This window comes from Microcaecilia unicolor, chromosome 10 (assembly GCF_901765095.1).
Source record: "Microcaecilia unicolor chromosome 10, aMicUni1.1, whole genome shotgun sequence".
Taxonomy (NCBI): Eukaryota; Metazoa; Chordata; class Amphibia; order Gymnophiona; family Siphonopidae; genus Microcaecilia; species Microcaecilia unicolor.
The window spans coordinates 23,552,227-23,575,421 of NC_044040.1; the positions used below are offsets into that span (position 1 = coordinate 23,552,227).

The following is a 23,195-nucleotide window of genomic DNA, read 5'->3' on the forward strand; positions in this document are numbered from 1 at the left end:
AATCCACCTTGCCCTGTTCTTAGCATCAATCTATACGCAATGGATTCTAGTTTTACTAGTGTCATTGTGCATTCCCTCATTATCCCACCAGCCACATACCAAGACCCTGAAGAATGGCCCCACTCCGCTCCCTTCAGAAGCCCCATGGGATGGCTGCTGGGACACCTTTAAAAAGAAATCCCACGACATGATGGACAGTTCATAGCTGATGCTTTCACAGAAGTTAGCCAACAAAGTAATTACCATATGTCAATAGAAGTACAACACAGAAAAGTTTTGATTTAAATTTGGGTATAACTTTCAGCTAAACATAACATCATTCATTTTTAAATCCCTTGCCCTAAGAAGAAAGCTTTCCCAGCAATGAATGAGATATACCATACATTTGAATATTTTACTTAATTCAATGTGAACTTTTGTGGTCGTAAAGCAGGACTCCCACAGTACCTTCAAATCAAGATTATCACATTAACTATGCCAAGCCCTGGCAGAGCGTATATCACCAAATAAGGTACAACAGCAGCACTACATGACTGCATCCCTAAGTTCACCATTGTCGTCACATGACTTCCTCCATACCTACTAATTCCCAGGGTCTATATAGCCTCCTCTTGAAACCCTGTGGTTTTGCATACATCGCTCTCAGAATCTATTTTTATTCTCAGCATTTATTTATCTCATCCATCCCACAACATTCATAATCACAAATAAGCAAAATACACACCATACATATAATCAAACATCTAAAACATGCCAAAAAAAAAGTGCACAGTATATTCTCTACATCTGTTGTGTATAGCTTAAGATGCAATCTGAAGAAGAAAAGTAAATGATTTAAAAAGCCTGTGCACCCCATTGCTGGATAACTTACGCTGGTCCATTTACCAAAGATCCAGTTTTTCCTATGATCAAAACAATAGATTCTGAACCTCATAAAATTAACACTGTAGTTTTCATTGATAATGCCCATTAATGCCTAATTTACTGAGACTGTGTCTATAAATTACAGCTTAAATTCAGAATCCCCTCTTTCTCAAATAATACATATTGATCTCTACCTCTTTCCCTAAAGTGTCCATCTCCTCTATGCTCAGATTTTTACCCTGTTCCTTTTAACCTTCTCCCTAGCTTTTCTTGATTCCCCCTCCCTGAATCCAGAACCTCTCTCTCAAGGTGCCCAACCTCACACCCCTCCCTACGTCCATCAGCGCATCCTGATCAACAATCCCCTCGAAATCTCATTATAACCGGCTCCTTGAAGTCTACCCCCCCCTTTCCCCTGTAAGATACCCTGAATTCACTTGGAATACCCTGATCAGTCTGAACCTGTCCAGCCTCGCATACCCTAACAGCCGATCCCCAGCCTGCTCCCTGTCACATAAGCTATCAACCGGCATCCTTTCAACCTTCTCCCTAGCTTTTCTTGATTCCCCCTCCCTGAATCCAGAACCTCTCTCTCAATGTGCCCAACCTCACACCCCATCTCTACTTCCATCAGCGCATCCTGATCAACAATCCCCTCGAAATCTCATTATAACCGGCTCCTTGAAGTCTACCCCCCCCCCCTTTCCCCTGTAAGATACCCTGAATTCACTTGGAATACCCTCATCAGTCTGAACCTGTCCAGCCTGCTCCCTGTCACATAAGCCATCAACCGGCATCCTTTTAACCTTCTCCCTAGCTTTTCTTGATTCCCCCTCCCTGAATCCTCTCTCTCAATGTGCCCAACCTCACACCCCTCCCTACTTCCTGATCAACAATCCCCTCGAAATCTCATTATAACCGGCTCCTTTAAGTCTACCCCCCTTTCCCCTGTAAGATACCCTGAATTCACCTGGAATAGCCTGATCAGTCTGAACCTGTCCAGCAGCCGATCCCCAGCCTACTTCCCTGTCACATAAGCCATCAACCGGCATCCAACCTTCTTCTCTCCCTGACACATCCCTTGACAAGCGGCAATCAGCCAGACTCCCCTTCCTGCTGGCCCACACTTGTCCACCATAACATGCCGTTTCCTGCTAACTCTCCGCTCCCGTACTCCGTTACTACTTTCAACAGCTCAGAACCCCCCTCCCCCCACCCCAGGCCCGCGGAGTTCCCCCTGCCCGATCCCCTTCCCCACCCCCGGACTCACCACTGCGCTGCAGGTCGTAGCCCACCAGCACGAAGTAATCCGCCAGGCGTGTCATTGCGCAGCCGGGTGAGCTTCGGCCCCGTCCGTCTTGCGTCTCCCTTCCCCGGAGCCGCCGCCGCCGCCACTCCTGCCGCTCTCAGGCTCCAGCCGCGGCCTGCCTCGAGCAGTTCCCAGCGAGCTCCCGGCACCGCCCCGCAGCCGCCATCTTTCCGGGCCGCTTCTGTGACCGCCGCGCAGGCGTATTCCGAAGAGCGACGCGTGAAGGAGCGCGCAGCTGATTGGGGGAAGTAGGAGAGTGACGTCAGACTAGGGCGGGTCAGAAGACGCCGGCCAACGCACGCTGCCGGAAAAGTTTGCAGCGTGGTCAGTGGAACGATGGGCGTTGTAGTCAACTCGACTTCAATCCGTAGAACTTTATGTGCGTGACACGTTGCTATTTTGTTCATCGCTAAAAATGATAAAGAGCAAACCAGTGAAAACGTAAATATCTGGGACAGCACTGCCTTTCGTGTGTGTCACACAGCAGCACCAAGATACCTCAGAATGACTTCCAAATGTGTGGACATGACATTTTTTTTTAAATGATTATCATTTTCACACTGTCACATTGAATATTCATTATGGTTTAAAAGCAAGGATAGTTTTAAACTATAGGTTTGTTGGAGATTGAGAAGAGACAAAACAGGAAGATATTGTTTTAATACGATGTGAATTTAAGGAGTTTTATATTTATATCTTCAATTTATATATTTTTCCAAATATACCATTAACCAGTCAATCTTTCAATAGCTTTTCTCTCAGGAGCTAGACTTTATTGTTTTTTTTCTGGTTTTCTAACCTGGTTTAAAAATAAAACAACATATCTAACTTAGCAGGTAAGTATATGTAAATTAAGTTTAGGTTCCTTCTGGTTTTTAGACAAGTACTGTTAAGTGTACCCTAATCATTTGCCTGTTTCTTCCAAATACAGGCACTTAATTCTTCTGAAGAGCAGAAGTGCCCACTTTCTTGCTGTAGGCGCCTATGTACTACTACTACTACTTAACATTTCTAGAGCGCTACTAGGGTTACGCAGCGCTGTACAATTTAACAAAGAGAGACAATCCCTGCTCAAAGAACTTACAATCTAATAGACAAGTGAACGGTCGGTCCGATAGAGGCAGTCTGGATTCACTGAACGGTAAGGGTTAGGTGCCGAACGCAGCATTGAAGAGGTGGGCTTTAAGCAAAGACTATGTAGAGGATATGCTGGTCCAGGTGGTCCAGCTACAAGATCCCTCAAACATCAGGCTTACTTCATGAGTACCTACTATGATGACAATTCTATAAATTGTCACCAAGATTTAGGCAAACCAATGCTACACACTGAGCACCAATTCTATAACGGCATCTTGGCACCAAGGTGCTTTTATAGAATGCTAGCATAAGTCAGCATGGATGCATCTAAAGGTAAGTGCCAGCATTTACGTCAAGTGAATGGCAGTCGTGACTGTTGGGGCCTAAATGTGCCGTATACGTAACTTATAGTATTCCATAAGTTACACATATCTTAGAGATGCACGCATGATCTGCCCATACTCCACCTACACTTACACTCTCTGGCACTTAAGTGAGTTTAGTGTGTATTTTATAGAATAGCACCTAGCATTTATGTGCATAAATGCCAACCAATGACAGGAGTGATTTGCTTGCTTTATTTTTGTCTATTAGATTGTAAGCTCTTTGAGCAGGGAATGTCTTTCTTCTAGGTTTGTGAAGCGCTGCGTACGATTTGTAGCGCTATAGAAATGCTAAATAGTGTAGTAGTAGTAGGAGTGGCCTAGTGGTTAGAGCACCAGTCGTGTAATCCAGAGGTGGCTGGTTCAAATCCCACTGCTGCTCCTTGTGATCTTGTGCCTCAGGTACAAACTTAGATTGTGAGCCCTCCTGGGACAGAGAAATATCCAGAGTACCTGAATGTAACTCACCTTGAGCTAATACTGAAAAAGGTGTGAGCAAAATCTAAATAAAATTTATGCACATAAGTACACCTATTCTATAAATTGGTGTTCATAAATTATGCCTAAATGTAGGTGCAGTTTATAGAATTGACCTTTACAACTTTAATAAATTAGAGAAACCTGACCACTCTGAATGTCTGGTTTCCTTTAAATCTGATTGTTCCTCATTTATGGGAAGCCTAAAAGACAATAGCAGGACAATTTCCATATTTACATGCATAAATGTTTAGAATATTAGCACTTATGTACGAATGTGCATGCATACGTACCCAAGTGCTAACCTGATAAGACAGTAGCCTTTCTGTTTAAATTAAAAATTACAGGTGTTCTTTTGTCTGTAAACCATATAAAGCACATAAGCACCGCCATACTGGGAAAAGACCAAGGGTCCATCAAGCCCAGCATCCTGTTTCCAACAGCGGCCAATCCATGCTTCAAGAACTTGGCAACCCCCCCCCCCCCCCAAAAAAAAAATATATATATTTAATAATATTCAATGGACTTTTCCCTCAGGAATCTGTCCAAACCCCCTTTAAATTCCGTAAGGCCAGCTGCTGTCACTACATTCTCCGGCAACGAGTTCCAGAGTCCAACTACGCGCTGAGTAAAGAAAAACTTTCTCCTATTTGTTTTAAATCTACCATATTCTAGCTTCATCTTGTGTCCCCTGGGTCTATTATTGTTTGAAAGTGTAAATATGTACAGAACCTGATGTAATGTTGAAGCAGAATTGCAGTGCTCCGCTGTGTGTGTACTCTTATTTTTTTCTTTGTTAGCCGACCTCCTAATAAATTAAAACTTTCAGCTGATGTGCCGAGTACTAGGTCTAAATACCAATGTCTATCTTTTTGGACATAAACATCTGTTCCCCTTCTGAAATCAGGGTTGGATGTCTATATTTTGTCCCCTCCATAGTCCTGCTCAAAACACACCCAGATCACATCCCATTTCCATAAGGATGTACTTCAGTTTTACACATCCATATCTCAGCTTTATAACTTCGGGATTTTTACATCTATGCAATATGGATGTCTAAACAACAGTTTTCAGATGTCCAAAATACAAATAGATCTTCTAAAATAAGGGCCATATTGTCTATTTGCAAAGGGGCATACACAGGAATAGAGTATAGTCAGGACATCTGCAAAGGTCCTACTTATGTGAGTAACGTACAGAATACTGACAGTTACACACTTAAGTGCTCGCACACACCAACTCTATGGCTGACATAAGTGCGCGTTCCTAATTTTTGGTGCACTGATAGCCAATTACACTAGATTCTATTATGGAAACTTGGCACCTAGGCTCCTTTACAGAATAGTCTCCTAGTCTCTGGGTGCCTAATTTGAAGTGTCCAAATCTAAAACACAAGAAAAGTAACGGGTTTCCTATTATCTAGGGTTACCATATTTGCTGCTACAAAAAAGAGGACACAAAATAACATTTAGCCCCGCCCCTGCCACATCCCTGCACTGCACAGTCACCGCCCCTTGAGCCCCCCCTCAAAAAAACCAGATTTTACAAATAGTGAAAATACTGCCAAAGTAACAAATGCATTTTCTTCTGTACTCTGCTAATATCAGCCTTTGTTGTTCTTTTACCCTCCCTGATACTATCCTGACCCGAGTAAGAAGTTTCTGATTGTAGCTATTCAAAAAATATGTAAAGTTAGTCCAATAAAGATGTATAATCTTAGTTTTCTTTCTTTGTTCCTCTTTTTTGTTTTATTTGTTCATTCTCCTCTCCCACCTAATTTACTTTCTCCACCCTCAGTATATTTTTGCCTTTCAAATCAGTGGTGTAGCCACAGGTGGGCTTGGGTGGGCCAGGGCCCACCCACTTAGGGCTCAAGCCCACCCAGCAGCAGCACACCCTTAGCAGTAGCTGGTGGGGATCCCAAGCTCTACCAGCTGAAGACCTCCCTCTGTTGGTGCCAAAAATGCTGCTCTCCGCTTCAGCAGCCTGAACTTCCTAAGCTGCGCATGCTCAGTTTTCAGTGCATGCCTGCTGCAGACTGCTGAGGTGGAGAGCAGCATTTTCCTGCCAGCTGAGATTTTTTTTTTTTTTTTAAGATAACAGGGAGAGGACACTTGGTGCCCACCCACTTCTTGTCTAGGCCCATCCAAAATCCACTATCTGGCTACGCCCCTGTATTCAAATACTGGAAAACACCAGTTTCCGCCAGTTATCATCTCTGGGTGACAGCAGTACTCTTTTTTTTCTGTTTTGTTTCTCACACACAACGATGTTCGTACATTCTCAATCACACTCAAGCAGGTACGGTTTTCCTTTTTGTTAGAAAGCTCTCTGCTAACTAAAAGAATCCAGCTCTCTTCTCAAGGACATATGCACATGTTCTGCCCACATTCACAGTAACCAGTTCTTCCAAGGCAATACTGTCTCATACTTCTGCCTATATTTTTCAGTATTTTTTTCTGCCAGTTATTATTCCTCTCTTAATCATAGGAGTTTCCTTCTTTCACTTAAGGCTCCAACCTTAATTTCTTTTTTTCCTTTTTAACCCCCTTGAACCTTCCCTTTTCTTAGTCATGTCTTTCAGTCTAATCAGTTTTTTATTCCTTATACGCCCACACACCATTGCTCTTAAACGTTTCCTTTCAGCACACAGTTCTCTTCAGCTTTGTTTTTTAAGCTTACAACCTCAAAAGGAAGCAAATTAACATCCATTCAGTATAATTTCTCCCCACACGTCACTTCCTCAGCAAAATACCCATGGTTTTATCAAAAGCCCAAATGGACCCTGCTTGAAGAGCAATGCCCAGCTGCTTCTTATCTCAACTACTGCAAATTTTTTGTCACTGTTATTTTTTCCCCTCAGCTCTGGACAAACCTTTCCTACCTACTTGCATGAGCCCCTTACTGCCATTCCTCCACATTCTCTCTCTCTCACATTCCTACATCTCAACCTTCCTCCTCCTAGATTGGTGGCAGCCCTCTTACATCCTGCAACCTCCCAGTTCACCCATTCACCTCTCACAGCCAGACCTAGCCACTGACAAACCATATCCACCAATGCACAGTCTTTCTTACCTTTCCCCACTGCCTCAACATTCCAGGGCAGCATTTGTCCTGCTCATCTTTTTATAGCTTCTGCTTCTGGGTTCGTAGCCTGCCTGTAACTCTACTCTGTGGCAGCCTTTCATCCCTGCTCATCATTGTCAAAAATGTATTAATTTCTTGACAATCATATTAGGTCATTGTATTAATTTATAACAGAAAGAAGTACAGAATAGAAACAAGGACAGCCATTAATGAACATTTACTGCTTTGGGCCCGATTTTTTTTTCGAAAGGGTTTAATCCGGCAGGAGAGGCTCCTGCCCAGCAATAGAGGCCAACCAAAACCAGTGGTTTTGGTTCCATCTGAAACCGAATCTGTGGCCAAAATTTGCCACTTGGTTTCGTGCAGAGCCAAAGCTGAAATCAAAAATAAATTGCCCTTCCCGCCTGTCCCATACTGACAGAAAACGCACACTGCCATGCCCCCACCACACAGAAAACAGATCATGCCACTGCCCTCCCACCCTGTTCGGCAGAGACCTGGCCCCTGGGGCTGCCTGACCACCCTGTAGACCCTCCCCTGGCCTACCATAATAAACCCTAGTGGTCTAGCAGCCTCTTCGGGGGCAGGAACAGAGCCTACTCATTCCTGTTCTGTCTGCTGAAAAAGATGGCTGCCAAGACTTGATGCAGCAGCTTCACAAGACTGTCACAGGAGGTCCTGGCAGCCATTTTGAGATTGGCACCCAGCATATGCAGTTGGGATAATTTGATTCCCTTTCTGATTCTGATATACCTGAAAAAGTAATTATTATTTTACCTTTAGGGCAGTTTCTTTTCAAATTCTCTTTTAGCCTTACCTATCAATTGTTTGAATCAAACTTGCCAGTGCTTATGCTATTTTCTGTTTTCTTTAGTCAGATCCTTTTTCCATATTTTGAAAGATGTTTTTGGCTCTAATAATCTTTTTACTTTCACCTTTTAACCATGCTGTCATTTGCTCTTCTTTCCACCTTTTTAAATATGTGGTATACATCTGGTCTGGGCTTCCAAGATGGTGTATTTTTTTTTTAACATCTATGCCTGATTTAAAATCCTAACCTTTGTAGCTGCTCCTTTTAGCCTTTTTTTTCTAACTATTTTCCTCATTTTATCATAGTTGCCCTTTTGAAAGTTAAATGAACGTAAGAATAGCCATACTGGGTCAGACCAATGGTCCATTTAGCCCAGTATCCTGTTTCCAACAGTGGCCAATCAAGGTCACACGTACCAGGCAGAAACCCAAATAGTAGCAACATTCCATGCTACCAATCCCAGGGCAAGCAGTGGCTTCCTCATTTCTGTCTCAATAACAGACTATGGACTTTTCCTCCAGGAACCTGTCCAAACTTTTTTGAAATCCAGATATGCTAACCACTGTTAATACAGCCTCTGGTAAAGAGTTCCAGAGCTTTCACAGTAGATTTCCTTAGTGTCTGCACTCCAGTTATTAATTCGAATTTGATCAAGTTATGATCACTATTTTCCAGCAGTCCCAATACCATTACCTCTCACACCAAGTCCTACATTCCACTAAGGACTAGATCTAAAATAGTTTTCCCTCTTGTTAGTTCCTGTTATTTATTTCATGCTACTTGGTGAAGCCAGTGGCGTTCCTGGGGGGGGGGGGGCGGTGGTTGCGGTCCACCCCGGGTGCACGCCACTTGGGGGGTGCCGTGCGCGCCTGTCCTCCGTTGTTCCATGCTTCTTCTCGGCCCCGGAACAGGGGGGCAGAGAAGAAGCATGGAACAACAGAGGACAGGTGCGCACGGCACCCCCCCAGCGGCGTGCACCCGGGGGGGGTTCCTTCGCGGGAGGTGTCCTTTCACCGGGGGGGTCCGCGCTGCATCCGGGGGGCGCTGCATCTGGGGGGCAGGGCACATCGGCAATCCGCCCCAGGTGTCAGCCCCCTTAGGAACGCCACTGGGTGAAGCTTATTCTAAACTGGATGTCTGCCAATAGCCTCCAATTAAATGTTGAAAAAACACAATTTTTTATCTTTAGCTTGTTATTTAATTAAATTGTGCACACAAACTGAGTGCATGCCCATATTTCCACATGCAATTTTTGGTGACTTTTACAGAATTAGGGGGTAAACCTATCTTAGCAGCTTTACATTGGCTCCTGATTCTATCGAGGGTACAAGTTAAGATCCTTACATTGATTTTTAAGGCTTTGAAGTGTCCTTTTATGAAGCTGCAGCAAAAGGGGGCCTGCGCTGGCGTCGCGCGTGTTTTTGATTCTCGCCCACTTTCACTGCAGCAGGTAAAAGGCAGGTCTTTGTGTTTTTTTTCAAGAAATGACCATGCGACAAGTGAAGTATTTGCCGCACAGCCATTTCGGGGAGGAGCACTTATCGCCACCCACTGAGATGGCAGTAAGGTCTCCGGCGCTAACCCGGCGGTAACCGGGCAGCGCATGGTACTGCCCAATTACGTTTGGGTACCCACTGGTGCTACAAAAATTGAAATATTTTTACAGCGCCGGAAATGGCACACGCTGGGGGAGAGAACTACCGCCTGGCTGCTGTGGAAGCCCGGCGGTACTTCCCTTTTAGCGAACGGTAAGCCCGCTTTGGGCTTACCGCCGCTTCGTAAAAGGGCCCCTGAATAACGCAACTCCTTCTATTATATCATCTACACTTAAGAACTCTAAACCAGCACACACTTTGAAATCTGCTGAACGAGATCTGCTTGTACTACTGACCTTTCAGACAGTTAGGGGGGAAGTTATCAACATGGGCTACTGTTAAGATGAGTTATTTTACCACAAGTTGTGCTATTTTAGCACAGGGTCTCATTGCATAAAATGGGATCCTGTGCTAAAACAGCATGACGTGATAAAATAGCCCGTCTTAATGGAAGCCCACATTGATAACTTCCACTCTTAGTCTTCTTGGTCTTCATTCTTCTATTTTTACGTGGCTTGTCGCAAATTGGGGAATATTTTACCTCTTGAATTACAGAAGACTGATTCACTTCCGATGTTTATTATTATTTATTTATTTTCTTTGTATCCCGCCTTTGCCTCAAGTGGGTAACAAAAAAAAAACAACATATATACAATCAATAAAAACACTAAAACATAACAAACAACAAAAATCAATAGCAATTACTACACCAACACAGGAAACAATTGAATACATATTTGTTGCAAACAATATTTAGTGACACACTCAGGGGTCCTTTTACAAAGGCACGCTAGCGGTTTTAGGGACGGCTAATCAGCACGTGCTAAACTCTAGTGACGCTCATAGAAATATAACTCCAATGTTTAGTGCATGTTTATTTTTAGCAAATGCTAAAAACACTAGCACACCTTTGAAAAAGGACCCCTCAGTATCTAGTGCTAGAATGTGTAAGTTGACTTTGAGGGTTTAGTACAAATGAAGGCTATTCTGTTATGTGTTGTTATGTATTGAGTTGTTTTATATTTTATGAGGAGTGGCCTAGTGGTTAGGGTGGTGGACTTTGGTCCTGAGGAACTGAGGTCAATTCCCACTTCAGGCACAGGCAGCTCCTTGTGACTCTGGGCAAGTCACTTAACCCTCCATTGCCCCATGTAAACTGCATTGAGCCTGCCATGAGTGGGAAAGCTTGGGGTACAAATGTAACAAAAAAAAATAAATTGTATAAGTTTACTTTGTCACAATGAACATTGAATTGTGTAAAATACAACTGTTTTAAAATAAATAAGACATCTAGGAATTGTATTTCTCTAGCATTTTGCTGACGTGACATTTATCCAGTCAATATTGGGGTAATTGAAACCAAACTACATAGTCAAAAATATCAATTCTGCTTATACAAATCCAGATTACACCTAAGATTTTAAGGCTGGTTGAGATATTGTGCTAAGGATACACTAGGGTCACTTTTTAGTTACCACAGTTTGGTAAAAGGGCCTCAAAGTCTGTCCCAACTTCAACTGCCCAGTTCAGACTCCAAATAGTACTGCTAATGTTTTTGGGAACATATCTTCACATCAAACCACAGCAAAGGTCCCAATATTGAAACTTTTCCTTAAAATATCAATCCATCTTGACAAGGACTCCTTGTTTTGCTGCTGCTGCATCAGGAGTGCGGGATGAACTCAAATTAAGATAGCCCTCTCTCCCCATTCAAGTTTAAAAGCTTCTCTGTTTCCTTTTTAAGTGTCAGTGCCAGCAGTCTGATTCCCTTCGAGTTTAAGGTACAGTCTATCTTTTCGGAATAGGCTCCCCTTTCCCCAGAATGTTGTCCAGTTCCTAGCAAATCTGAATTCCTCATCCCTGCAATGTCATCTCAACCCTGTGGAGGAGAGGGCAGAGCTTCCCCAGAGCCTGAGACTGAACTGTACGCTGCTGCTGTGCTTATGGCCAAAGAAGACACCAGTGAAGGGACAGGTCTGAACGAAGGCAAAGCTGTGGTTGCAGCATTCCAGCAGATGCCTATATTGCTTATATCTAAATCCAATCTTGCCTCCTCTTTGTGATTTTCCAAACTCTGGTGGACAACTGTGACAGTACCAGGCTTTGAGGTGAGGACTAGGAACAGATCTAGGGCTGGATATTGGGATTGGGAGCCATTCCTGCACTGATGATTTCTGGAAGGATGGGGATTTCCTTCCCATCAACCTCCATCTATCAATGATTTATGGGGACACCAACCCTCACTGCCATCCTTCGTTTTGTTTGGGGATCTCCCCTCCCTATGGGCACCCAACTTTCAAACCTGGCCTTAGGAGAAGAAAGAAATTCATGGATAAAGATGTACAGCTTCTGGAAAGTGGTGCGGGTCCCCTCATTGGTGTCCTGGATTATGAAAGTGAAATACATTTGTGAAATGGAGAGATTGACAGCGATTAAACATAAAATCTTGCCAAAGTGGGAAAAAGCCTGGAAACCTTTTGTGAATGCAAGTGTTTGATGAAGGTAACAAGGCTCGGGAGGGGGTAGGTCAAGGGGGGGGGGGGATAGGGTTAATAATAAAATAAAAAATGTTTTGAAGTGTAATTTGACCTAAATTTAAGTGGACACAGAATTTCATTATCTTTTCAAGACTGTCATTGGTGAAACATTTATTGTAGATTGTATTGATATGAGCTGAGTTGAATTGAAGTGTTTCTTTTTGTTCTGTATTCTATACTTCAATAAAGACTTCTAAAAATTAAAAAAAAAAAAAGATGTACAGCTTCAGGGTCCCTTGGCAACCTGAATCTGAACCCTAGAGGCATCTCTTCATCTAGAGCAACAAGGGAAAAGGACTAATTGGTTTAGAGAAAAGGCTAGGACGTGTGTGAAGGCCCAGAGGCACAAAGTTACTGAGGACTGTAGTTAATAGTGTTGGAATTTAGAGGATAACCATGAACTGTACTACAGAGGAAGACCAATTAACTTTTGTTTGTGGCCTTATCAGACTCAACAATATTTGGAACACCATCAGTGGGTCTGACAGGGTTTACGTGACAGTGTGCTTGTGTCTAGGAGTTTTCTTCCAATTGAGCTACTTCCTAGTGCCATTTATTGATCTCCTTTGGTGGTGCTTTAATTTTTCTTGAAGCTCATATAGTGAATGTACCTCTACTCATCATCTTGAGACAATCCCAAACCATCTCAAGTCCCGCCACCTCCCTCGTAATTGTTGCGCTCTAAGTAATCATCAGTTGCTTCTGACTATCCTGACTTATATTGCTCTCTCTCAGCAGGCTATCATTCAGTTTTTAGAACATCTGCCTCTGCTGGTTTTGCCCCCTCCCCCCCCCCCACCAAAGGCCCAACCAAGTAGGTGTCTATTCAGACCAAATTATAGTTCCCATTTACTGCTACCAATAATAATAATCATAATAATAAGCATTTATAACCCATTTTTACTCATCAGGTTTAAGGCACAATAGAACAAGAAGGAAACCGTAACAGCAGCATAGTATGAGATTTCACTGTTGTGCTTCTTTTCTGGGATTACGAAAGCTGATTTGCATGCTAAGCCATCATGACTCCTGAGTGTTTGCAGACTTAACTGGAGTCAGAGGGACATTTCTAGTCTGAGACTGAACTGTCTGCCAAAATGACACTTTTATGATTTGTCACAGTGATGAGTCATAGAAACCCAGTGGCAAGTGCCAAGCTTGATTCCATCATCCATTAGCATTCAAGCTGTGACAGAATTTTCTTTATACAGTTCTCCTAAAATGGAGTCTTCGGGGTGGCTTCAGAGCTGCAATCTAGAAACTGCTTAGTGGGAGCAAGCAAAGCAATTAATTCCCAACTTTCTATGATTCCCCTCAGAGAGATTTGTTGAGGCTAATGCAAAGTAAACTGTGTTTGGGGAAAACTAGAATGACTTCCCTTGCTAGCTATGTGATCAGGGCAGCTTTCCCATCTTCAGGATTTTTAGAGTTGCCTACTAACCTCAGCTCTTCAGGGTGACTTTAACACTGCTTCCCCTGTCAGCAGCATGCATTTTACAGTTAGTGTCAGAACTACAAATCCCATAATGCTTAGTGTGAACACATAAGTAAACAGGACAAAAAAAAAGGTATGTCCAAGATCTTGGAATAATTCCTTAGAGATAATTTTAGAAGTATGCAGCCGTTGCAGGACAGATTGAACATGAGGTCTGGTTCTTCCAATTTTTGTGCCTTATGTAGGTATGTTTCTTCTCACACACACAAAATTAATAATAATAATAATAATGGGCTAGGGTCCTGCCATAAAATGCCTAGCTACCCACCTGGGGTTACTCTGTGGCCGCTTAGAGAGTCTATCCCCAGCACAGCTCAGGTCAGCCTGCATCTGCTGCTTGTGCTTAACACTAGCGCCTTCCTCCCACCAACTGGGTCGCAACCACCTCTGGATGAGATTCCCTCTCTCAAATTATCCCCAGTGATTTCTAGGTTACTGGAACCACACTCCCAATGGTCCCACAGTTCCCAGAAAAGACTCACAGACCCAACACACAAACCATCAGGATTCTTTATCAGTCCAGACAGGCAGAATGAACAATGTGTTTATTCTCAGAACTTGGAACAATGGACAAAAATATACAATTGGCAAGCAGTAACAGGTAACAGGAATATGGATAAATTATAACAATAACTAAACATCTATATACTGTCTAAACGGTACCTGGGAATTCACCGAGCCTCAGTCAGTCCTCTTTAACAGCTTTAAGCATAACCATGTACCATCTGCTGGCCAAACAGGAGAAATACACTTCAGACATAATCAATACAGGAAAATATTCAATACATTTTACAGGATTAAAACACTGTTTCTTCACAGGTCCCAATCTTGAAAAGATCATTTATTTCTTGGAAAAGGTAAGTTGGTTGAACCCTTACTGTCTTAATTGTCTGATGGTTGTATATATATGTGAATGGGCACATAAATACTTGTTTGCAGAGGTTGAAATAAACTCAAGATATGGGTTATTAAACAATACACAAAATATGGTATATTGTTTTGTTATTTTTATGTTATTTATTGGGATTTATTAACCGCCTTTATGAAAAGATTCACCCAAGGCGGAGTACAGTAGGTACACTTAAACATAAAACCTATAATTTTGTTAAGACCAAAACAATGGTAAAATACCCAAGAATAAACAAACACAATAAATGAGGTAAACTTGAAAACAGTAAAATTTAAACCTAATAATAGAACTACTGTGAAACAGTATCAAAAATATACACGATCAACAGCACTGGAATTCAAATACCAGAGATATAATACAATGTTAGCATAATACTAATGATACATCTAACATTCAACTAATATAGATATGATGCTAAAATTTTTCTACAATATGGTTTACCATATAGCTGAGGGACCAAGAGCAGATATATGATGGGAACAAGGTGCGGGATACAGTGTCAGTTGGGATAATTTGATGGTTTTCTCAACTAATGCTGTTTTTATGTTACACCATCATGCTGACTGATCTGTTACTCATGTTCTTGTCAGTTAAAAAAAAGCTTTTCAAATTAGTAATTTTCCCAGTATATCCCTTGGGTTGATGCATGTGGCAACCCTAAGAAATACATCTTCAGCCTCTTGAATTGAGAGCAGTCTCAAACACGAAAGACTTTCAAAGATCAGTTGCCCATCAAAATTGTATTAGTACAGATAGGTAATTATTTTTATTTATTGCATTTGTACCCCACATTATCCCACCTTTTTGCAGGCTCAATGTGGCTTACAGAGTGTTGTTATGATGCAGTCATTACATGATCTTAAATACAGTCGATAATAGGCTGAAGGTAGGTGTTGTGAGAGGTGTTTTTGGTGTTAAGTTGCAATGTATCTATTTATATATTCCATCTTTTTTATAAATCCTGTGCAGTCTATTAAAATGTTTTATTTTGTATTTTGTTGACATTGCAATATAGCATACTATACTATTATTTGGTATTATTGTTTGAATAATTTTACTGTTGTAATTGCCTATCGCTTATGTTTGACTTGTTTTTGCTGTACACCGCTTTGAGTGAATTCCTTTAAAAAGGCGGTAAATAAATCCTAATAAATAATAAATCTTCAAATAGATGTGAAAATCACTCTGTAACAGATGTTATAGTCTCTTCTTTATTCTATCATCAGACATATAATTGAGGTACAGAAGTAAAGCCTTCATTGCAGGCAAAATAATGGAAAGAGTTGACGAGGAATTGTTTATTTCACAGGTTTAACTGTCCAGTCAGCAACCTTTGGATGTTTCTGCAATGTTGGAAAGCTCTCTGGAAGAAATTCAGGAACAAACAAACTTTACTGAATAGTTTTGTATTTGAACAAGACTTGAATGTGCAGATTAGATTATACGTCAGGGAAGTCTCGGTTTCTTTTTTTTATGTGAAAGGATATGGATATATCCTGATGTGACTCCTGTCACTCAGGAAAGATGTAGACTATTTTTTTAATTGCATCAAAAGATTTTGGGGATCTTTTCTATGCTACAGTAGCATTTTTAGTTTGCGGTAGAAATCAACTGGCAGTAAACACCGAGATGCCCCTTATCCTATATAATAATTTGGACCTCTGCATATCCGTCTGGATGCCTGGGTTCGCAACACCTGGGTTCGTAACACCTGGGTTCGTAACACAGTTCCCATTGGCCGCTGTGGGGATGACGTCACAGGGCAGACCAATGGGAAGTGAGAGGGAAGGGAATCCAGCAGCAGGCACCGGAGGTGAGTAAACAATCGCCTCCTCCCTCCATCCCTCCCCCCTGCCTTCCCCTTCCGAGTTGCAGGACGCCCCTCATCCCCTTCAAGTTGCAGGATGCCCCCTCCCTCCCTCCTTCCACTCCCCTCTGAGTTCCATGCCCCTCCTCTCCGAGTTCAACGCCCCCCCTGCCTCCCTCCCCCGAAGTGCAAGCAGGACCTGTCCAACGGCAGCCCCTCGCCTTCCTGCGTGCCGGCTCTAATTTAAAAATTGTTACCTCGGGGTCCAGCGTCAGCATTGAAAGCGAGCGGCGCTTCACACTGCCTTCCCATCTGTCTGAGCTCTGCCTCTGGTTTCGCCCTTCCGGAAACAGGAAATGTAACAGTACGTAAAGTCTTGTGAAAATCACGAGGAAGTTTGGGCACAGCACAATGGAGCTCAAATTCTTTGAGAACCATGACAGAAGAAAACAGAACAAGGTGCAAGGTTCAACTTTATTTATTCCTGTAAACAATTTTTATTGAACAAGGAAATAAAGTACAAGAATTCAAACAGAAACATGTATTGTTCAAGATTTTACAATTTTAAAACCAAACCCAAACTCCCCACCTCCCATCCCAATCTTCATATTCAAAAAAGCTTATCCCAACGATCCAACATAAATCCCCACACCCAGCAACACAACATAATCAAAGATCGTACTGGACAATTTACTATCCTCTTTCCCCTTGACCCCATGACGCCTGATTCACCTCTATCTCATTTGACCACAACACAATCTTGTATTTGTTATCAACCGAAATGGCAAATGCCTTTACAGTACTTTGTAAGCCACATTGAGCCTGCAAATAGGTGGGAAAATGTGGGGTATAAATGTAACAAATAAATAAATAAATAAATAAATTGTAAAGATGATAAATCTTTAGCTGGATCAAAAAACTAAACAACAAACAATGAAATGACTAGGTTAAGTTTAAGATATCAAACTGATACAGAATGATGAACATACAAAAAAATACACCATTTAGATCTACCTTGCTGAATCGCACCCCATTCCCACCTACTGGAACCATTACTTTAAGCTGCAACAGAGATGACCCATTGTCTGGACTCTTATGACCCCAGGTTTTTATTGGGCTGAGAACATCTACTTTGGTTCAACTTTATTTAATATACCACAAATCAATAAATAGCTATTGGTTTACAAAAATTAAATTAAAAGCATAAACATTGAGAAGGACAAAAAGAGAGAAACACACTAAGAGACTAGGTTGCAAATGTTCATATAATAAGGAAAGGAATTTGAGGTAGTGGAATAATTAAACATAAGGAAGGGAGGGAGTGACAGAAATGGAGAAACACAGTTGAAATACCATCCAGGACCACAAAATACTGAGCACCCTAGCAAAAGGTTGTCAGCAGTGCCAAATGCCTTGTTGAAGAAAATACATCTTCAGGGCTGCCTTCAAGTTTTTTTAATTGACCATTCCATACGAAGATAAAGAGGTATTGAGTTCCAATTAGTAGGGGCAATAACAGAAAAGCAGGTGGATCTAGCATGAGGGGAGTATATCTGTGGATATATAGGAATAGTGAGCAAGTGTTGATTGGAAGAATGCAGAGAACATGAGAAATGATCTGAAAAGAAATTGAGGGAGCCCATAATGCTGATGCGTCAATATCAGAACTTTAAAGGACATGCAACAGTGAACCAGGAGCCAATGTTCAGATTTCAGAAGAGGAGTAACGCTATCATATTTTTTTGTACCGTGAATAAGTTTGGCCGCATTATTCTGGATTAACTGTGATATATTTGATAGAGAGGGAGACCATGAAAAAGACAATTGCAATAATCAAGCTGGGAACTCATTAAGGCATGAATCAGTAAGCAGAGGGGCCGTAAGTCAAAAAAATGAACGAGTAGCCCTGATCTGCATCAGGGTAAAGAAAGACTTCCGTACAACGCTAGTAACTGGGGAGCGAAAGTGAGTTGATTATCCACCACTACACCAAAAATCTTAATGATGTCTTTCAGCAGAACATCCTGAAAATTTGACCTGCTGGGGTGCCTCCAGGACCAGGTTTAGAAACCACTGAATTAGATGTGTTATTTTACCACTGACAAATTGATTTTCAAGCAGTGAACTCTGTGCAGCGAGGCATTCACATTGAAGAAACTAGATGAGAGTGCCGAGCATCTTGCCTTTTTTCCTTTATATAAATAACGTAGCAAAAACGTGCTTGAGAGAATATTACTTGCTATACGTAGATATTAGAATACTAGTAAAAAAGGCCCGTTTCTGAAAGAAATGAAACGGGCGCTAGCAAGGTTTTCCTCGGAGTGTGTATGTTTGAGAGAGTGTGTGTGAGAGTGACTGTGTGAGAAAGCAAGAGAGTGAATGTGCGAGTGTGTATGTGTGTGACAGAGAGAGAGTGAGACTGGGTGCGAGTGTGTCTGTGAGAGAGAGAGTGTGTGTGAGATTGAGAATGTGTGCCACCCCCCCTCCCTCCTTCCGAGTTCCAGAGTTGTCCCCTCCTTCCCTCCCTCCCTCCTAGTTCCAGGGTCAACCCCTCCCTCTGGGTTCCAGGGTCGTCCCCTCCCAGTTTCAGGTTCCCCCTCCCTCCCTCCGAGTTTCAGGGTCCCCCCTCCGTCCGAGTTTCAGGCTCCCTCCTTCCCTCCCAGTTCCAAGGTCCAGGGGCGTAGCCAGACAACAGATTTTGGATGGGCCTAGGCAAGAAGTGGGTGGGCACTAAGTGTTCTCTCCCCCCCCCCCCAATAAAAAAAAAAAATTATCTCAGCTGGTGGAAAAGTGCTTCTTTCCACCTTGAAAATCTGCAGAGGCATGCGCTGAAAACGGAGCATGCGCAGGTACTGGTAACGTGGAGAGTAGCGTTTTCGTTACCATCAGGGGGGAAGTTTTCAGCTGGCAGAGCTTGGGATCTCCACCAGCTACCGCTAAATGTGTGCTACTGTTAGGTGGGCCTGAGCCCTAAGTGGGTGGGCCCCGGCCCACCCAAGCCCACCTGTAGCTACGCCACTGCCAGGGTCCCCCTTCCCTCCCTCCCAGTTCCAGGGTCATCGTCCCTCATATCCTCCCTCCCTCCCTCCCTCCCTTCCAGTTCCAGGCCCCCTCCCTACGAAGTTTGAAAGTCATCTTGGCCTACCTCGTTGGGGTTACGTCAGCCACCAGCAGCGGTAAAAGGCGTGCAGGCTCAGCCCTTTTCTCTCTCTTAGCTGTGGTCCTGCCCTCATTTCCTGTTTCCGCAAGGGTGGGACCACAGCTGAGAGACAGAAAAAGGCTGAGCCTGCACGCCTTTTACCGCTGCTGGTGGCTGCTGTAACCCTGACTTGGTAAGTGAAGATGGAACGACCGGCACCGATACCTGAGCGGAAAGCGAGAGGGACGTGGGGTTGCGAAGGAGAGCGGCAGCGATGCAGAGTCCGAAGACAGCGAGACAGAGGCGACCACAGTAACATCTCCTGACGTCAAGCACGCAGGCTTCTACTGCGGGAGAGTGACGTCTGGAGCTGGTTACGAACCCAGTGAGACACACTGAAGGAGCAAATTATTATATTACATAATAACAAATGAAATATCAGCGGCAGTTCCAGGCAGAATGCAGCATTTTGGAATCCTGCAACGGTACAAGAAGCCTCAGGTGCCTTAGTGTTAGGCTGTTCTTTTATCTGTTAACGCAAAAGTTAATCACATTTTTATTTTTGGAAAATATGTTTAAAAACCATGGAAGACAGAGTTGTTATTCTGTGCAGCAGGATCTTGCATGTTCCTGGCTAGTGTTATTACAGTCGCTCTACCACCAGGGGGTGACATAATACATTTCTCCTGCATCTAAGGACAACACTTAAGGAGTTAAATACAATCTGACTTATTCTTTATGTAAAAACTGCAAGAAAATGGATTTTAGGAGCTCAACCAGCAAAGATGAAAATGTGTGTACCTATGTGTATACAATTACCTGTTGTGTATGAAATATATCTGCATAGGTACATCTAGGGGTTGGCAAACTGTGGTCCACAGACCAAAGCCACCCCTTGGAGGCCCTTCTTGCTCTCAATTTGTGCTGACCCACAGCAGTATGATCAACTTATTTATTTTAATGTATCTGCTTATCACTATGATTCCCTTTTATCAAGCTGCGCGGCAATGCTCCATGCCCCCCCCCAGCCTTCACCCAATCTCTCTCTCTCATATATACCTCCTCCCTTCACTCATTTGTCTGTCTGTCTGTCTGTCTGTCTGTCTGTCTGTTTCTGTCTTTCTATGTACACCCCCAGCCTTCACCCAATCTCTCTCTCACATACTGTATGTACCCCCTCCTAGGGTTACCATATTTTGTCCCCCCAAAAGGAGGACACATGCCCCACCCCTTTCACGCCCCACCCCCTTTCACGCCTGCCCCCTTTCACACCCTCGCTCCGCCCCCTGTCACATTTTCCCCTTCCCCCTGTCACACACCCCATCACTCCCCATCCCCGTCACCCCCTCCCCTTACCTTACTACTGCCCTGGTGGTCTAGGACGGCCCACCCCCCAGCCTGCACGTTTGTCCAGAAATACGGACAAACGGGCAGATTGGCAAAACCCGCCCAGTTGCCCGGACATGTCCTCAAAAAGAGGACATGTCCAGGTAAATCCGGACATATGGTAACCCTACCCCCTCCCTGCCTTCAGAAACAGGGCCCAGCTTAGAATTAGTAGCAATAAAAAGAACTCTTCAAACCAGCACCAGGTGACTTCTTTCAAAATATATTTGATTTTTTTTTAAATGTTGATGTACACAAAAAAAAAAAAAGAGCAAAGTGCTGAACAAACAACTAATGAAAACTAGAAAGCAATTAGTTAAAATAGATAACTACTCTCACAACTAGGCTTGTCTTTCATATGCCCCTCCCCCCTTCACCATTCTCTCTCTGCCTTCACTGTATGGAATAGGAAAAAAAGCTGAATAAAATGAACAATCCTCTGTTGTTTGGACTCCTCGTGCCTCACCTGGCTTCAGCTGCAAATTCCTCCAGCGGGATCCCTACTTCCTTCTTGCACGTCTTCTAACCACGAGCTTAAGCCACGTGGAACTGGAAGTTTGGGCTGGTTTCACGGTATCAAGTCTGTGAGACTTGGAACCATGAGATCAACCTGAACTTCTGGTGCCACGTGGCTAAAGCTCGTGGTTAGATGAGTCACGGAAGGAAAGCAGGGATCCCGCCAGAGGAATCTGTGGTTCCACCGAGCTTCTGTGGGACAGAAAAATTATGTTGGCAGGCCGGGTTTTGGCCTGTAGACCGTGGGCTGGACAAGCCTGATCTATGGTTCAATCATTTTTATTAAGAAAGCAGCCAAGCAGTACCACACATGAAATGCAATACAACAGATAGTCATACCCCTAGCAAAAAAAACCCACAGAAGTCAACAGTTATTCAAAATTACCAATACCATGGGGCCAAGAAATAGCATAGCAAGAAAGCGTCAAAGGTTCAGCAAGTGACTATGAGCCTGAGGGGTTAAAGTAATCCAAAAGGCTTCCCAAGAAGTTTGGAAACAGCGTCCTCGAGAGGAAGAAAGGTCATGCACCTGGACTTTATTTATGGCATTTATATCCCACATTATTCCCGCCCATGGACAGGCTCAATGTGGCGTACAATAGTCTATTAAGCAACATTAATACAAAATACAGGAATTAGCGTCAGAGAAGGGAAAGAGGAACAAGAGGAGGGAGAGGGAGAGAGGGGAAGGTGACAATTTGTCGATGTGGCTGCCGTGGCACACTCTCATTTAGATGTTTCTTCTTTTCAGGTCAATTTTTATTCTGTCCTCGCCGTTGCGAGGCTCACTTGACCACTGTTTGTTGTGTTGTGTAAGCCTGGGAGCTAGGGATACCCCACTTGTGAGAATATCAGCCTGCTTGTCTTCGGAGAAAGAGTAGTTACTTACTTGTAGCAGGTGTTCTCTGAAGACAGCAGGCTGCATATTCTCACAAACCTACTAGTGTACCTACTGGTTGCTCATCAGGCCCCGGATCCAAGCCACCAATAAAATCACTAATGCTGGGTTTGTTCAATGGAAGGGAACTCTGCAGCTTGATGATTTTGTCTTGAAAGAATTTGGCTAGATCTGCTGCTGGAGGAAATGCCTTCACCAGTTGCGGTAAGCACAGTGGTGTCCATTAATTTGTGCACAAAAAATAAGAGCTTTTTGGCATAATTGTAGTCCGGGCCAATCTTGGTTTTGAAGTAATGTTTTTTCGCCTGCCTAATTGCATAATCAAGTAGGCTCGCCACTTTTGGAGGGAAGAACGGGAGGGCTGCAGCCAGCCTAGCCAGGTAAATAAAATTGCCTTGAGACCAAAGAAAATCGCCATCTGCAGAAAATGCTGACATTCAGGGGGCACTGGATCACTGAAGACATAGCTGCCAAACAACATTAGTGGAGCTAGACAAACATCATAGTCTGAAAGCTGCCAAACAGAGGAAAGAAGTTCGCGCCAAAACTCCTGTACAGTAACACAGTAGATGATGGCAGATAAAGACCTATTCGGTTCATCCAGTCTACCCAACAAGATAAACTCACACATGGGATGTGATACTTCATACGTACACCTGACCTTGATTTGTCCTTGCCATTTTCAGGGCACAGACCTTAGAAGTCTGCCCAACACTGGTTTTGCTTCCCAGTGTTATCACCCAATCTCCGCTAAGCTTCTGTGGATCCATTCGTTCAACAGTGCCAGAACATATGCTCAAGGTGGCATCAGGAGCAGAACATTTAGGACACTGATCACAAGGTTGAAGATTCACCCACTGTACTCTATAGGGTGAAATTTGCAGACCTAAGAAAAATGTATGTA

At 43.2% G+C, this 23,195-nt stretch overlaps 1 protein-coding gene across 6 annotated transcripts in view; it reads right to left on the reverse strand.

The window, feature by feature from the left end:
- SBF1 (SET binding factor 1) overlaps window positions 1-2,340 on the reverse strand; it is a 186,186-nt gene extending 183,846 nt beyond the window's left edge. For all 6 annotated transcript variants that reach the window (XM_030217005.1, XM_030217006.1, XM_030217002.1 and 3 more), the window contains exon 1: window positions 2,135-2,340. In XM_030217005.1, the coding sequence (XP_030072865.1) occupies window positions 2,135-2,189 (55 nt within the window). In that variant the 5' untranslated portion in view covers window positions 2,190-2,340. The remainder of the gene's footprint in view (window positions 1-2,134) is intronic.
- Window positions 2,341-23,195: the final 20,855 nt, after the last annotated feature.